Source organism: Perca flavescens, chromosome 5, assembly GCF_004354835.1.
Source record: "Perca flavescens isolate YP-PL-M2 chromosome 5, PFLA_1.0, whole genome shotgun sequence".
NCBI classification, from domain to species: domain Eukaryota; kingdom Metazoa; phylum Chordata; class Actinopteri; order Perciformes; family Percidae; genus Perca; species Perca flavescens.
In genome coordinates this window covers 18,562,332-18,579,930 of record NC_041335.1, presented here as the reverse complement: position 1 = coordinate 18,579,930, position 17,599 = coordinate 18,562,332, and the positions used below count along the sequence as shown (strand labels likewise).

The 17,599-nt window shown below is 39.0% G+C and overlaps 2 protein-coding genes across 8 annotated transcripts in view; one reads left to right on the top strand and one right to left on the bottom strand.

The window, feature by feature from the left end:
- Positions 1–8,465: 8,465 nt before the first annotated feature.
- On the top strand, positions 8,466–16,873 carry LOC114556387 (leucine-rich repeat-containing protein 43). Its single transcript, XM_028579321.1, has 12 exons — positions 8,466–8,665; positions 8,789–9,001; positions 9,926–10,036; positions 10,267–10,406; positions 11,746–11,984; positions 12,085–12,245; positions 12,674–12,836; positions 13,767–13,906; positions 13,982–14,071; positions 14,588–14,806; positions 15,061–15,148; positions 15,421–16,873. The coding sequence occupies exons 1-12, from the start codon at positions 8,579–8,581 to the stop codon at positions 15,579–15,581; spliced, it is 1,812 nt and encodes a 603-aa protein (XP_028435122.1). The 5' UTR covers positions 8,466–8,578; the 3' UTR covers positions 15,582–16,873.
- Positions 15,875–17,599, bottom strand: part of clip1a (CAP-GLY domain containing linker protein 1a) — a 24,425-nt gene continuing 22,700 nt past the window's right edge. For all 7 annotated transcript variants that reach the window (XM_028579315.1, XM_028579313.1, XM_028579318.1 and 4 more), the window contains 2 exons: positions 17,015–17,142; positions 15,875–16,892 (listed from right to left, as the gene is read on the bottom strand). In XM_028579315.1, coding sequence (XP_028435116.1) covers positions 16,664–16,892; positions 17,015–17,142 — 357 coding nt within the window. In that variant the 3' untranslated portion in view covers positions 15,875–16,663. The remainder of the gene's footprint in view (positions 16,893–17,014; positions 17,143–17,599) is intronic.

The window sequence follows — 17,599 nt, the reverse complement described above, 5'->3', positions numbered from 1 at the left end:
TTTCCACATTTTGTTACATTACAACCACAAATGTAAATGTATTTCATTGGGATTTTATGTGATAGACCAACACAAAGCGGCAAATAATTGTGAAGTGGAAGGAAAATGATACATGGTTTTCAAATTTTTTTACAAATAAAAAACTGAAAAGTGTGGCATGCAAAAGTATTCAGCCCCCTTAAAGGTGCTGACACACTAACCCAATAATCGGCAGTTGGACAGTCTGGCGATGTCGGTGACTTGAGTCTTTTCAGTGTGTTCCATGCTGTTGTCCGTCTGGTGGGCTGTCGGCCTTCAGTTTGGCCGACCTGACATGTTTAGTCGGAGGCAGGGCAGTCGGGACTCACCTGGAAATGGTGAGCGGAATGAGGTGACTAGAGTCTCTCAAAATCTGACGAAAATCTTTTAAACTGACCTTCGTTGATCTGAAATGAAGACAGATTCAGCAACTGCATGGCCTATTTCTCGCTTAAAATGTTTTCAGAAACATGTTTCAGTGAACTATTTTAGTACAATATGAGATCGTATTCTGAACGGCCGCAATGACAGTCTGGCTTGGAATTTCCGGAGAAAACAAACCCACATGGCGCGTTCGTCCAATCAGCTGCCAGTTTTAATTTTTTGGGCAACAATACAGATTAGCACCACCTGCTGTTATGGAGACGTATTACGTCTTGTCTCTTCGGTGTGTTCCGTGGCACTTTTTAGACCAACTCCGGGAGGCCGATCAGTCCGACTGGCTTTTCTGCCAACGGTTGGCCATCTGGTTGGTGTGTAACTGCCATTACTCTGATATCCCGTTTACACGTACATGGTTATTTTGAAAAACTGAGACATTTCCCTTAGTTTGTGCCCTTTGTTTACACGAAACGAAGAATTCGCCTCTGAAAACGATTCTTTCTAAAAACTCTGGCCAGAGTGGAGATTTTGGAAAACTTTGTTTGCACGTTTGCATGTAAACTGAGACAAACGGAGGTTTAGGCAGCCGAGGAGGTGAGGAAGAGAAGAGAGAGGAAGTGATTTGTTGCTGTTGTTGCGATTTTCCGGATTCTGATTGGCTAACGTGGGCTTGAGCTCCTCGTTACACTGCCACCTACAGGTTTGGCATGCTCTTGACGGCACATGTAAACGAACACTTTTCTGAAAACTGACCGCTGTGCATGATGTTATTTTTGAAAACGGAGAGGTTGAAATGTCCGTTTATGAAAATAGCCGGCCACATGTAAACGTAGCATGATACCCCTAAATAAAATCCAGTGCAACTAATTGCCTTCAGAAGTCACCTAATTAGTAAATAGAGTTGACCTGTGTGTAATCTAATCTTAGTATAAATACAGCTGTTCTGTGAAGGCCTCAGAGGTTTGTTAAAGTGAACATTAGTGAACAAAAAGCATCATGAAGCCCAAGGAACATACCAGACAGGTCAGGGATAGTTGTGGAGAAGTTTAAAGCAGGGTTAAATTATAAAAAAATATCCCAAGCTTTGAACATCTCACAGAGCATTGTTCAATCCATCATTTTGAAAATGGAAAGAGTATGGCACAACTGCAAACCTACCAAGATTTGGCCATCCACTTAAACTGACAGGCCGGGCAAGGAGAGCATTGATCCGAGAAGCAGCCAAGAGGCCCATGGTAATTCTGGAGGAGCTGCAGAGATCCACAGCTCAGGTGGGAGAATCTGTCCACAGGACAACTTTTAGTCGTGCACTCCATAAATTGGGCCTTTATGGAAGAGTGGCAAGAAGAAAGGCATTGTTGAAAAATAGCCATTTTGTCACCAGCCATGTGGGGGACACAGCAAACGTGGAGGAAGGTGCTCTGGTCAGATGAAGAAGGAAAACCTGTTAGTCTGCAAAAGACTTGAGACTGGGGCGGAGGTTCACCTTCACGCAGGACGACGACCCTAAACATACAGCCAGAGCTACAATGGAATGGTTTAGATCAAAGCATATTCATGTGTTAGAATGGCCTAGTCAAAGTCCATACCTAAATCCAATTGAGACTCTCTGGCAAGACTTAAAAATTGCTGTTCAGACGCTTTCCAATCTGACTGAGCTTGAGCTATTTTGCAAAGAAGAATGAGCAAAAAAATTTTTTAAACCATGTATCATTTTTCTTTCACTTCACAAATATGCGCAATTTTGTGTTTGTCTATCCCATAAAATCCCAATGAAATAGCCTACATTTAAATTTGTGGATGTAACGTGACAAAATGTGTAAAAGTTCAAGGGGTATGAATACTTTGGCAAGCTTCTGTATATGTAACTAATGATGGAAAGACTTGACGTTCCACTGCAGCTTGGCATTTGTGTGGCAAATGGTTATCATACCAGGTTGGATTTCCAACTTTTTGTTTGCTGTTTCTGTGAGTGGGTTTTGTACCTGATATACAGTTTCGTTGCGGATTGGATCTGCCCACTTTGGTTCAACACAAATGTAGTGTTGTATTTCATTTGTTTAAAGAAGTAAAGATATTTTATGTGCTGCATCGGAGTGTTTCTTTTGTTCAATTCCAAAGTTCCCAAATGTCTTCATTTAAAATCGCTTAAATTATTCTGAATCACAATAAAAACAACAAGAATGAAAATCTTGACTTGGGCTACTTTATTTTCAATGAATGTCCCTTTGTTTTTGAATAAATCTTATCAGATACTGATAACTAGCTAATAAGCCTACTAAGTAGAACTTTAACTTTCAGAACAAGTTTACTTTTTCATCCATATAACACTGGATTACAAAGGTGAATGTTTTATAATTTAAAGGTGTAAGAATAAATAACGTATATTCAAACGCAGTTGAATCAAAACGTTGCTTTGCTGAGACGCTGGTCCAGTAGCTCCAGCAGACATTTGACAAACGCGTACTTGTCCGCATCCTGCCCAAAGGAGGGTAGGCTGCAGTCCTGACTGGCTGTCTGTCCGCTCGTCAGCAGCTCCACACTCTGTATGTACTGGCTGATTATTTTCAGCTGTTGAGACAACTCCGGGGTCCACTCCAACATTTTCATCATGTAGCAGCGGAAGGAAGAGAGGTGGTGGAGGGTTAAGGGCTGCTGCTCCGACCCGACCAGCTCCGTGGTGTTCAGGGACGAGCAGGAGATGTTGGGTACCAGTACGGGTTCAGCCTGCAGGAGACAGTCTTGGTCAGTATATCAGTGAGTAGCCTAATACCCAGGTAGGCTATCTAAAAAGTATACTACATTTACTCCAGGGATGCTCTGTGTGATTATAGCAGAAATGAATTATCTTTGATTAGTAGTAAATAGATTAAATGAAGCACCAAAAAGCTTACGAGGGGGCCAAGAGCGGTCCATATCTTCTCCCGCATCTGCTGGATGGTTGCGTTCACGGCCCCGGTTTTTGTTCCATGTCCAACAGGTCCGCAGACTGCTTGTGCAATGAGCAGACCCAGGAAGATGGCGACTGCAGCAGTGACATGAAAGAGCACAGTGAAGATGAATTAGATTTGATTTTTTGTAATACACGAGAGAGGTTTGCAGTCACTGGACTACTAGAGAGTTTCAATGTTGTGTTTTATCTATAGACATTGCGGGACTCTGAGATGCACTTTAAGATTCTTACCAGCACGACAATTCATGACAGCAGAAGGCTTTAGTTGGCAGGCTCTCTGATGTGACACTTTCAATAAAAAATCTGACTATCGATGATCACTTTTATTGGGACTCTTCAGATAATGATCGGCATTTTAATATTTTCCGGGCTATCACAGAAATGTCATACAAGCTCAGGATTCAGTTCCACGCTCTGGAGTTCCCTAGTCCCTAGGAATCTCTTATTTAGAAAAACCTACACATCCCGTAACGCACCTACAGTTAGATTAAATCTTAAACTCAATTCGATTTTATCTTTTGTGTGAATAAGAAAAATAAATGATTGTCATGTGTAGCCTATATGTCTGTATTATCCTAATAGCCATATAGGCAGAAAGACGATCAAGTGAACATATAAGGAATGTGCTCTGAAATCTAAAATATAAATAGCCTATTTGGGTGCCTGCATTCCCTCAAGGTTTAACTGCATCATATTTTTCAAATTATGTTCAACTTGCTTTTTTAATCTCATGGCATTCCTCCTTCAAGATAAACATACTGTGTAAGCTACAGTAAATATTAAAGACAAGTGTGTGTGTGTGTGTGTGTGTGTGTGTGTGTGTGTGTGTGCGCGTGCGTGTGTGTGTGTGCGCGTGTGTTTGTTTGTGTTCCGGCCAAATGATGGGTTACACAAGGTAAATTAAAATAAGGTGTATTGTAAAAGATGATGATGAAGAACCCTTAAATTATCTTCTTGCAGTGAAATCATTGTTTAAAGAAAAGATAAATGGTTTGATTTAAATATTTTATTATAACCAACTTATTTTTTCAATCATCTAGTATACAGTCAGAATGGAGCAGCACAAGGCCAGACAATGTGGAAGACATCATTCAATATAAATAAAATAAATACTAGCATACCAACTATAAATAAATATACAAAACCTTACATAACACACAAATAAATAAATAAATAAATACGGAAATAAATAAGTTGCCAGTAAGTGCTGTCATAAGTTTACTGTAGGCCTAAACAAGAGGTGGATGTGTTTGTGAAAGTCTCCACCCATTGCCTGGTATAGTAAATGATTCCGTAGCCAAGTTTTTTCATAGTGTAATCGTCTGAAGGTGTAACATTTCTTTCGCAATGCGTAGTCCTTGACGCCCGTTGGTCTACAATTTTTTTGAAATGATTAAGAAACTTATTAGTTTGTTTGAGGACGGTGTGCTCATCGAGGATCTCATTGTGGGGAATGGCAACGTTCTTGATGATTGTCGGCAGGTGGTTGCCGAGGTAGTCGAGGATGGCACAGATGGAGGCCTCTATTTCTTCTGTGGTGTTTCCAGAAGTTATTCCCTCTGGGCGCTCTAAACTCCGTGACTCTCCTTTATTAATAAGACTGACCTAGAGAGGAAGTGAGAGAAATCTACATTAATGCATCATATTCTATAAAATCATCATACAACATGATGTCCCAAGGGTTTTGATCCGTGGTATTTAGCTTGAGAAGGAGAATTTTCTCAATGCATAAAAGAACACTTCATCTTGTAGTTTATCAGAAGAATTCTAATTTAAAACCACCAAATTTGGAGATACATGGTTTTCACTGTAAGGTAAGGGGATGGAAAATTGTAATCTGAAAAGTAACTAAAACTGTCAGATAAATGTAGTGAAGTAAAAAGTACAATATTTGCATCTGAGATGCAGTGTAGTAGGAGTTTAAAGTTGCATAAAATGGAAATATTCAAGTAAAGTACAACTAAGTACCTTGAATGTGTACTTGAGTAAATGTTCTTAGTCACATTCTATTACTGGTAATGTTTTTGTTGTGTTACATTATTGGCTATTACCACTTGTGGCCAAATGGCCCCTGAATCGTTGCCAGGCCGGGGACACGCCTTCAAAGGCCTCCCATCATGTTTGGCAAAACAAGCACATGACCAAGAAGCCAGCCTACAACAAGACACGGCTGGCAACCACTAATCACCGCCTCCAGCTGCCTCTCGTTTGCCCTCGTCAGGCCAGGACAAAAGGAGTCACACCAACTAAGGCAGGTTAGTCTGTGTTTGCCACTCAAGCTAACCACTACTCTGTTTTCCTGCATCAGAAAGCCCATAAACCAAGCCAAGGATGACTGGAGCTGAATGAATCTCTGCTGGAACTCAAGGTCTCCTGTCCCTCCTTGCCCAACTTCACCGACGAGCTCCCTACTGCACCTCGCCTACCCAGCAGAATTCCACAAGGCCTAACCCAACCCTGCACACTAGCCACGCCACAAGGGAGCTACACCGCTGCACTCTTTATTTTGCTGTACAAAGAAAAATAAAGCACCCACATTAGTGGGTTTTTCACTGCAATTTGATTCTGGTCCATTCTTGTCCCGCCACACACTGAATACATCTCATATGAAATATAGTTCTAGAAAATGTTGTCACTTTCAACTTTTTAAACTTAAAGAATGACGTGTTTACTTACATAATCATTTTCTGCTTGTTTTAGGTCACACCTAACTAGCCGCAGACGCTTCACCATCTCCCCCCGAAGATTATTGATCCCATGATCGAGAGCAGATGTAGTTGGTCGGCAGGCCATGAAGGAGATGTGCAGCATCACAATGCAGGAAAGCAGGAGCTCTGCAGGAAGTTATACACAAAAGAGTATGACGCTGTCATCTGTATAGCAAGTCAGCCAGAAGCTTGCTCAAGGGTAAATCGAATCAACATCACAAAGTCTAAATTGATTTTACTGAGAGAGAATAATATAATGTAAGAAAATGTTGCTTAAAAGCTCATTTTAGATTTTAGGCAGCTTCCTCTTAGACTTTTCAATCAATCAATCAATCAATCAATCAATACTCTTTCAATCACAGCATATCAAAGTTACTAAAGCATTGTTACACAGAGTGTTAAGCATGAGTTTGACAAGTTTTTCATTTTCTTACTCTTTGCAGGAAAAAAATTATCGTAAATCATTGAGCTTTCATTTAAAAACAGCTTACCTTTAATGACAGGCATGGTGTGACTTTTGTCTTTAAGCTGTTGAGTTAATGGTCCTAAACTGGCACACACTGTGCTTATATATCGAAACGTGGGATTTTTTTTGTTGCATGCCATCATTGGGTGCATGACGCCTTTGTGGCATTATCATTCAAATAATCTTGTTGTAAATGTTTCTATTTTGCAATTGTAGGCCACAGCTCACCACAGTGGTTTAATGTGGGGAGGCAATGCAAACTGCCACAAAGCGATCTAGGCATTTGATGTTTATCGGTTGAATGGAAATTAAAAAAAACAGTCTGAAAGGGTAACATTTTGAACCCTGACAGATTGCAGAGGTATTAAAGAATAGTTGTTATGATGCCACCAAACTTTAAGAGGGTATAATGTTAAACCGGCATGGTTCATCTCCCTTAACTTTGTTTTGTTTATCATTAATTACTGATGCCTAAATTTGAGCTGTTGCGATCTTTACCATGACGCAGTAATTCAAGTTATAGTATGTTTGATAAGGCATTTCCTAGTAACATAAGTACTGTCTCAGAGATACTTTTGCTGTGGTCGTGGATAACACACAGGATGTTCCTTAAATGGAAGAGATTCCCCTTTGAGTATCATTAGTCATGGCAAATCGAAATAATAATTGATCAATGTGTCAGTTATTACAAAAATTGACTCACAACTTTTGGTCACACATTTTGGTCCAATATCTCAACTATTAGATTGATTGCCATAAAATGTTGTACTCATGGTCCCCAGAGGATGAATAATACTCACATAGGTGATCCCCTGACTTTTCCTCTAGTGCCACCAGTGAGGTTGATGGCCGATTTATGGTTTTTGGTTAAGTGTCTCAACAAATATGAAATGGATTGCTATGAAATCTGGTACAGACATTCATAATCACCTCTAAATGAATTACAATCATTTTGGTTATCCCCTGGCTTTTCATCTAGCATCACAAGTTTCAATTTGTCCAATACTTCAGTTTATATGACCAAATAGCTGCAAAACTAACTTACCATCAGGCTCAGCTGTACTGTTTTTTGTGCTAATTGAGAAATGTTGGTATTCTAACACGCAAAACAAAGATTGTAAACATGGTAAACATTATACGTGCTAAACATCAGCTTGTTAGTATTATTGTGAGCATGTTAGCCTGTTGATGTTAGCACTTAGCTCTAAAGCACTGCAGTGCCTAAATACAGCTGCTACTTAAATAACTTCAAGGTCCTCATTTTCTGGTGTATTTGGTTTATCAGTTATTATAGAGTTGTGAGGAAGGTGGTTGTTGAATCATAGCAGACTGATTTAAGGTGAACATCTTTTGATCCTCTGGGATTTACAAAGTTCAGTAAAAAATACATTTGTTTGAAGAAACATGTCTACAAGGGCCAATACATTTTTACATTACAATGTAGGAAGAAAGTTGTGAATGAAAAATTTCATTTTTTACTTTGCCATAGCAGGAAAAACACAGACCATGGAACTAACCATAGAAGTAGCATTTTATTTACGTTTGTATATGGTTGTAACTAATAACATTCACAATGGCTCATTAAGTGTCCCAGTCAAGTAGTCAAATTTGATGCATTTGTCAAACAGTGCACTGTCAACAATGCAGTCAAAAATGTGGGGCCATATTATGTATACTGCAGAAATGTCCCGGTTTAAAGGAGAATTTCTCTAAACCTGACATCAATTTCATGTTTTTATTATATCTTATTTTTTTTTCCTAAATTATTCTAAATATACATTTTTGATCGTTGCTAAGCAGAAAACAAAGGATTTCAGAGTCATGGCGTTTTTTCTGTTGCCCTTGCACTGAAGTCCTGACCAGATGCAGTGTTCCTGGATTGAGTCCCAGCTGTTGCCAGGCAACTGACTGAGGCATTTGTAAATAAACACCAGGGACCTCTTCCCCGGAAGACTGACCAAAGAAAACAGAGATATCATTTCATTTGGTATCTATTGTGTTTCTCTTAACAAATCTATGCAACATGTCCTATAGTATCAACTGTTGGTAGACATGAGCTCAAACAAGCTTTCTGCTGTGTTAGAGGAGCAGATTCACCGCCTGTGTCTAAATGACTTTCCATGTGGACATGGCACCTGGGTGAGTTTATTTTTAAGGTTGCAGCGTTTTCTTGATTATCTTAAAAAAATCCTCATGTCTGTTCAGTGGTTTACAGCACTCTCATCACTGCATACAGTAGCTTGGTTGCGATTATGTTCTCAGAGAAAGACCAAAGACAGTACAGAGGGAGCAAAGACAGAGGAGACAGACGCCCTCTTGGATCTTCTAAGCTGCCCTCACTCTCCGTGGCAGCATGATGAATCATGGAGCCCTCAAGCTCCGGCCCTGAGACAGCTGGCAGTGCTAACACCTGAACGCCTGCACACAGACTTCATTTACAATTACTTTATTACATTTCGCATCGTGGACAAGGACGTAAGTGGACAGATTTTACACTCAAATGTTCTACTTTAAATTTGATTCAAGCCAGTCTTCTTGTACAGTGTCATTCTTAAGAAAAAAGAAAACATTTAAAAGCAAAGTATACTATTATAATAATGATCCCCAAAATACTATGGCATATAAGGGTGTTCTCTCAGAACTCAGTAATTCAAAATTTCCAGTTCAAAAGGGTCTTTTAGCTTCTCAGAGCGGAGTTGATCATCAGTACAGCAACAGACTACCTTTGCACTCTTATCTGTGGATGCATTACCAAACCTACACTATATCTGCTCCACTGAAATAACCACAGATGACCTGTAGAAACAGTGCAACACATTATAGAACAAAATGTCAAACACCATAATGCTATGTTACAGAAACAAGCATAAACAGAGGATGGTGTCCATAAACCTGTTGTCCTGTTGCACACTGGGAGGTTTTTCACTACACCCACCCTCCAACGCTACAATATGGTATTTGTTATAATGCCAAAACTTGTTTGAGTGTCTCTGAATCCAAAGAAATCTAGTATAAAAGCCCAAAAATGTGGTATTTGTTATAATCCCGAAGTTAGTTATCCTGGTTGACACCAGACCCTTCTCAGTTGTAACTGAGAGTGGCTTGCAGAGCAAATTTGCTGGAAGTTTGTCAGGGTTTTCCCAAGCTAGAAGTTAGTTAGAGCAATCCCCAAATCTTAAAGTTTGTCATTGCACCCCTAAATCCAAAATATGGAGATAAAATAAACAGAGGATCCCAAAAATATATATTATATTTTAAATTTGTCTCTGGAGTACCCACCTGGGTCTGTAACACCTTGTGACATCTCTGCTCCTCACCTTGTTCAAAACACACAAAGTGCTGATGCTTTTACACAATTGTGGAAAGTTGTACTTGATGTTTTGTCTGTGTTGTGTTCAGGTAACAGTCATCGATGATGGCCTGTTAAAGTTCTCAAAGCTGGAGGAATTGGTGCTGAGTGCCAACAAAATCTCAGCCATCGCTGCAGAAAACCTTCCCAGCACTTTAAAGGTGAGTTTCCTCTGCAAAGGTTTGTCAATGAAGGGTGATTAACAATCAAATCATAAAAAGCAAAAAGAGCTTTCCCTGCTTTTCCATCATACATCAAAAGTAAAACACCTGCTGTGACATCACATGTTGAGGTATGTCAGTGCCACATTACAGTTTTAACACATAGATCAAAGTGTAACAGGCTTTGTGATGTGGTGATGACTAACTCTGATTATGAATATGTTTCAAAGATTTTGGAGCTACGTGCAAACCAGTTGTCTGCTCTGAACAGTCTCAACAACGGCTTGCCTCCTCGCCTACAGTACCTCGGCCTCGGCTCAAACTGTCTGGGTTCCTATGACGATGTATGTTATCTTACAGGAAGACACTGGTTAGTGTCACACACACACACACACACACACACACACACACACACACACACTAAGCTTGCTGGTTTTAAAGGGGTAATCAGGTCAAACAAGAACTCAAGTAAGATTGTGTACTTTTCTATTATTTGTAAGGTAAGACAATTACATCACGTTGTGACTGATTTCACACATGTACTGATTTGATGGCAGTGTGACTGTTTTTCAGCGGTGACACCTGCTGAGGCAACACTGGTAGGTTTCTTGCCAAAGTGATTCAGTTGGTGATGATAACACAGTGATGACAACAGTTGATGTTGTCAGAAACTGGTTTGATCCAACCTAAAATAATCACATCTAACTATGGTTTCAGTGGAAACAGGGAGTTCACACTTTTACAAAGTTACACCCACTCTACCAGTTTATCAACTGATATCAAAGTTAAGTATTATATTAAAGCTGGGAGGCACCTTTGGACTTTTTATTTTTTTATTTTCAGTGAGGAAAAAATGACTTGAGTTTCCTGATTAATTTCAGTTGGCAAATACTTTGAAACACTCCTAAAAGATCAGCTTACTAAATATAATATGTTTATCATATTAGTAAGCCAGGGGAAATTAATTTCTTAAGCTTTTCTTCTTTATCATCCAACAGAATTGTAAATAACTAAAAACACATGAAGTTCAGTTTATTCAGTACTACACATCTCATAAAATCAGTTGTATAATGTATTTTATGGAAGTTTGAAATAAAAGGATTATCTCAGCTCAGGCTTGAGACAATCCTTTTTTATTTATTTTTTTGCCATCACAAATTATTCCTGATGTAGAGAATACCCTTAGACAACAGCTTTTAGATCATCATGTACAGAAACTCTGGGACATTTTTAATTTTTTAAATGAATACAAAAAATTACAAAAAAAAATGACCAGTTGAATCAATTAAAAATGGGTAAATATCCAAATTAATAGAAACTTTTACAGAAATTTGTGGGTGTTTTGACTCATGATCTTAGTATTTCTATACATCCGTTAACGGAAGTCTGGCCTGAAAACACACAGTTTGTGTGTTGCAGGGTGATTTTTAAGCTTGCTGTGTCAAAAACAGAAACTTTAAATGTTTAACAGACAAACTGCATTACCAACTGGAATTGTAGCGTTTGAAACAAGTGGGCATTTAGGCAGCAGGGGTTTTCAAGTCATGATTCTGGAGCTTGACCGATACTAGGGGAACAAAAGTCTTGGTCTCTGTTGCTTTTATTTCAGCCATTCTCATTTATAAATAAAAAGGAAAAATGAATCCATAGACCACCCTTATTTTCAGTTCTTGCTGTACAACACACTGCTGTTCTGTCTCTGACCTCAGGCCACAGCTGGTGTGTCTGGACCTAAGTGACTGTGAGTTTCAGGACCAGCTGTCCCTGCTGAACGCCTTGAGCACCCTCCCCTGCCTCAGGACGCTGGTGCTGGAGAGAAACCCCTTCACTCTTGCTCCCTGCTACCCGGGTTTCACTGTGGACAGTCTCCCACAGCTCTCTTGTCTGGACGGCTCATGGATCTCCCCTGAGGAAAGATGTTGTTTTAGGGGCTTGGCCAAGAAGAGTGGTGAGACTTTGCTGTTAGTAGATATGACTCCTGCGAATGTGGGCTTGTTTCATTTTAATTTTCTAAGTAAGAAGCTTTGTAATTTTATCCATTTGTACAGATCTGATAGTGGACTGGGCATCAGCCACAGTGAGCGTGGGCAGGATGAGGGGAATCCCAGACCCACTGATGAGTGTGGATGAAAACGCTCCTGACTTCCCTGTTATCATCTACACCTATTTTATCACATACGAGTTCCTTAGTCATCAAACTGTTAACCAGGTGACGTATCCTTCCGACACTTTTCCGGCTCTTTACATGTCTGTAAGTTTAATACTGTCCAGAATGTCAATGTTTATGAAAAATAAATTCCAATCGAACGTGTTTTTGACACATTTAATCTTCTGACAGTTTCATTTAGTAAATGACAACACGTTACATTTACACGTTATGTTTGTTTCACAAATGTGAAATTCCCTCTTTACGATTAGATTAGGCTCAACTTTATTGTCATTGCAGGCAGTAGCCTAAGTACCATTACTACAAAAAACTGTTTAGCAACTATATTTGTTCAATGCTCACATGTGCCTAGTTTTGTAAGAGTATCTTAAAATGAACATAAAACACTGTGGAATGAGTTTAGATAATGGAGTAAACTTATGTAGAAACTATCTTTTAAATCATCGTCTTTTTTGTGGTGCTGTTTACAGAAATTCGACAGGGAGTGTAAATTTGACACTGCACATGTAACAGAAAACTGCTTCAGTGATGCTGACCTACAATCAAACAAAAATTGTGAAAACGAATCATCCAAACCAGACACACAAGACTTGATGGTGTATACTGAGGAAACCTGCCATGATTTTGCACATGGTAATAACACTTCCCTCATTTGACGAGTTAAATCACAAACACTGATAGAGCGCTGCAGTTGTTTCTGCAGATTGATCAAAAATAAAAACAGGTTAGCATTGCATCACATCCAGTGCAGTAGTATAAACGAGTTTAGGAATAATGTCAGTATGATGTTTGGATTCATTTAATTTAGTAATGTATCCTGTATTCCTCTTTCTTATCAGTTTCTGTAGAATTTACACAACTGCCGTCAGGGAAAGGGGAGTTGTACACACCCCCTGAAACTGGATGCCTAAACTGATCATTTATCATGTGTCAGACCCTTTTTTTTTTACTTTCCACTTAATCTGAGGTTTGTTTGTAGGGTAGAGCGGGGCACCTTGTCACACTTTTTTTGCTTTCACTTCAATTTCTCTGACTTTCTCTGAGTACATCAGTCACTCATTTTCCATATTAAATTAAATAAATTCTTATTCACAAATTTATAATCTTTAGATCATAAAAAAAAATTCACATATCTTTTAACAAATAAGAACATGAATACAGGTAGAGGACTCATTTTTGCAGTTGTGTAATTGATAGTGAAGTATTAGGCAGTACTCCTTATGTTATATACTCCTTCCTTCTTCATTCTGTTTGCATAGTGACATGTGTGCTATTGCAGGTCTTTGGTTTAGGCATCAAAATATACCGTTCTCTTAATATAGTTGAACATACTTATCAAAGTTGTTTTAATTATATAATGCAGTTTAATTTTTTTAGAAAGTGCTTTCTGGTGTTGGAGATATAACCTGTGTGACAACTTACCCTTGTGACAAGCTCTCGCCTATATACTGTATATTCTTTCAACTATGGGTACTCGCCAAAAGCCCGATGGTTTTTGGTGTCTGTGTTTTTGTACATGCAGTACCCACTGTGTGCCAAACTTTCTGATTTTTTTTTCGACAGTGTCAAGACACAGCACATCAAAGCTGACATGGTCAGAGTGCATGGCCTTCGGTGACACACAAACGTTCATTGTTAGTGATCTGGGAGGCTTAAAGAGATTCTTCAATCAAGGACTTTATCTTACAATAGAGGAGGAAAAGGTAAAGAAAATAATGTTTATGTGGGTAAACGTTTAGATGCAGAATGTGCTCATATTCTGCCATTTGACATTTTAGGTCCTGTCATGGCCTGTAGCCTCTGAAGACATCCCGGTGCCCAAACCCAGCCAAACTTTAAAAGAGAAGAAAGGCGGGAAAGAGAAAGAAGTGAGTTTTAGTTTAATTCCCACAGAATCACAAACCGTATTAGTCAACTTTCGAAAAATAAGGACTAATGGGTGAACAGGTTGCAAGCTTGATTTCTGACATGAGTAATTTTTATATTTTGGTTGATGGTACTGTATTCTGACTTTTTGAAAAGAGCAGGTCAGGTTCTTTTTTTTTTATCCTAAATTTATATTCTATTTCAGCCTTTCTTTGCAATAAAGTTAACAGTTATATAAATTGTTACATTAAAAACATTTTCACACAATTTTCACACACGCCATGGTTTGTAATGGTGCACTTTGCAGAGGACCACGGTTCTGTCACTGTATCATGATTTTAATATGTAGATTGGTGGCACACATTAGAACTTCCATTAAGATATCAAGGCTTCAAAAACAATCCACTGGTAAGTCCACCAGAGCTTGTCACATCAGCTCTGAGTAAGTACTGAAAGTTTGGGCAGATAATATCAGACATCTAAATATCCTAATTTCATGTCTGTGGCATCTTCCTCAGTCTCCAATCAAATCTGGTTCCACCAAAGACAAGTCAAAAGACAAAAAGAAGAACTCTGTACCAGAGCTGGTCCAGGATGCCCCCATCAGAAGAGTCCTTGGCTCTGTACACGTCCCCCTGCAAAGCCTGGTCAGAAGAGGTCAAAAGGTTGAGGTCCTCTGTGAGCTTGCTGCTCTACACACTGAGTCTGAGGTGGAAGCTACACAAACACTTGAAAAGGCAAGTTTACATGCTAAACAGGTGTTTACACAGCCAGGGCGTTGCTGAGGTACAGTAGTACAATCATTACCTGGTCCATTTCACAGAAATTGGACCGCTTGGGTCAAAATTTCAAATTGGAAAACACGGTCAGGATTTATGTATAGGAGAGTGATATTGACTATAAAAGGGACAGAAACTAGCAACACAGCAAACAGGATTCACAATTATCAAACCGACATATTTCACGTGGGATGTTTTTCAATCATCTTTAGGATCTGGGAAAGAAAACCAAAGAGGACAAGGAATCAAAGCAGAGAGGAGGCAGCACTACTAAACCGAAGAATACAGCAGCTTCCAAAGGTTAATCATCTGAATAACGGCATCAAATCACTTTTCCCAACTGTAAAACTGAGAAGAGATTATTCATTTTAAAATGGTTTTGACATACTAAATACTGTAAAATGTCTAGAATGGTCTTATTCTTAGGCTGGCATATATATCATATGTGGTTTATATAAGTATTTGGCATCCAATGTAAAAGAAAAAAGGGCTGTGCTTTGATTTAATTAGTAAACTCTTCTTTTCAGATTCAGTTTAACATCACGAATCCTGTTTGATATCATCTTCTGTAGGGAAAGGAAAGGGAAGGAAAGAATGCGAGGAGATGGACGTCCACACAGACAACTCTGTGTCCGCCCACCTGGAACTGGTGACTGTGGAGTTGAGTGTGGAGCTGGAGAAATGGCAGTCTGCATCTGAAGCTCATCAACTTCTGCTGCCACACCAAAACTAAAGCAAACAGCTTTGTTTTGTCTTAAAGCAGCTACACAAGGCTTGCTTATTCATTTTCAGTTTGAGCTACTGTACATCATGGAACCATTTATCTCCAAACCCAGTTCAGTCCTAGTTCAACTCATGATGATGCAATTATGAAGGAGAGCCTGCAACAAGCAGCCATGTAAAAGTGCAGTCTAAAACATGCTGTTGAACCTTCCTTTAATAGAGACTTTAATGACCGTGCAGTGCACACAGTCAAACATAAGCAGTGTGAATAGTGCTTTCAATTGAACAATCAATACAGAGAGGTTTCATTTTAAATGTATACATAAATTTAATTTATTTTTATACAGATATTCAAAACATTTTCAAAGAAATGCCTATGTATTTCATTGTTTCATACAGAAAGTATCTTCATTTCAAAGAAACCTTTTGGAAAGGCCATTTCACTGGAACTGAGGGGTTACAGATAGGCGTGAAGTGCTTTAAGTTTCACCGTTTTTTTATTTTTTTTTTATTAAAACAATCACCCATCAGTTCCTTCATGAAGACCATAAAAAAAGTTCCTAAAGCCAAACAGCCCTGGGTCTCACTGCTCTACTCCAGGCAAGTGAGAAAATCTCTCCCCTTCGATTACCCTTCACAAAATTACACACATACCATCAAACCTTTAAGTACATACTGTAGTATTTTCCAGGCATAAAAAAATAAACTATAGCTCACCAATTTTTTGCGCAAACTGATATTTTTTCAATTCAAATAAACACCTTTCATGATACTATATTATCTTTGTATCTCCCCAACAAACAATGTTAGGATATTGATCAATTAAAATATCTGAAGATAATCGCTTCTCCCATATCCACCTACAGTATCTCCTCATTCACACAAATTTTGTAGGATGTGTGAATTTTTGGAGAGAGATTCTGAGGAGATCATTCTCCAATAAAAGCCCTTATGGACAGGCATGGACAATAAAGACGCTTGGCAAAAACAAGCACACGAAATGCACACATACAAACCAAGACTTTGAAAGCACGGCGTATTCTAACATGATGTGCAAATATACTGATTGTGCGAACGAGGGTAGAAAAAGGCTTAAAAGGTCTGGTCGTCATTACAGGATTCGGTCCAGTGGCCAAAGACCTCACATATATCGCAGTAGGACCGCTCTTCGCCCTTATTGCCGTGGTAGGTGGTGTGTGGAGGGGAGTCGGGCATCTGCATTTGTGTGGGACAGTCCTCGGTGTCATGGAGGTCGAAGCAGTCGCAGATATCACAGAACAGCCTAGGAGGAGCCTTCTTCTTCACGGGTTCCTTGTCATGTCTGCAGAAAAAAAAAAAGAAATCAGCTCTGTGTGTAACTAAAAATAAAAAAAAGTTGTACTGCCACACAGTTGTTTTTATTTTTTTGTAAGTCTGAGAAAGTCTGCCATGAATGGGACTTACCGGTCATAGTTATCCAGCTCACTTGGATTATTCCCATTGAGAGCAGCAGCCGCCATTTTCTCCAATTTGTCCTTGAGTTCCTCATTCTTCCTCTGGAGGTCAATGATGACTGAATTCAGGAACTCAATCTGTAAAAAAGGTACACAACAGTAGCATCAGTGCTGCTGCTGGAGAATTAGCATCCTTTATTCAATACATTATTGAAAATTATTTTAGGGTCTCCCTGTGACATTTATTCATTGTATTATGTGCCAAGACTTTGCCTCAATGCTTTGACAGTCCTAATTTAGATAATAGAAACTATGCTGCGCCATATCCCCCCAAAAAATAAATCAATACATCTAATGTTGACTAGGATGGTTAATAGTCAGTGAAAGTTGTCAACTAAAGAAAACTCCAAGCTTGATCGACACTTAAAATTAGTCACAAGGAGAGTCCCACGTACGATAAGTCTATGATAACTGTAATCTTTCATAGTAATTTAAGCAGAGAGATTGAATGCTAAAAAGATTTTGAGAAATCAAAAAAATCCTTTGTTCGTCTTTGGAAGACAGTATTTTTTGACACCAACTATAACGTGATCCA

What these genes read in the sequence shown, in the direction of transcription:
- LOC114556387 (XM_028579321.1), top strand. Translation starts at nt 8,579, where the DNA reads ATGAGCTCAAACAAGCTTTCTGCTGTGTTAGAGGAGCAGATTCACCGC. An exon ending in GTCATCAAACTGTTAACCAG is followed by an intron (nt 12,246 to 12,673) that starts GTGACGTATCCT and finishes TGCTGTTTACAG; the next exon opens with AAATTCGACAGGGAGTGTAA. An exon ending in CTACACAAACACTTGAAAAG is followed by an intron (nt 14,807 to 15,060) that starts GCAAGTTTACAT and finishes AATCATCTTTAG; the next exon opens with GATCTGGGAAAGAAAACCAA.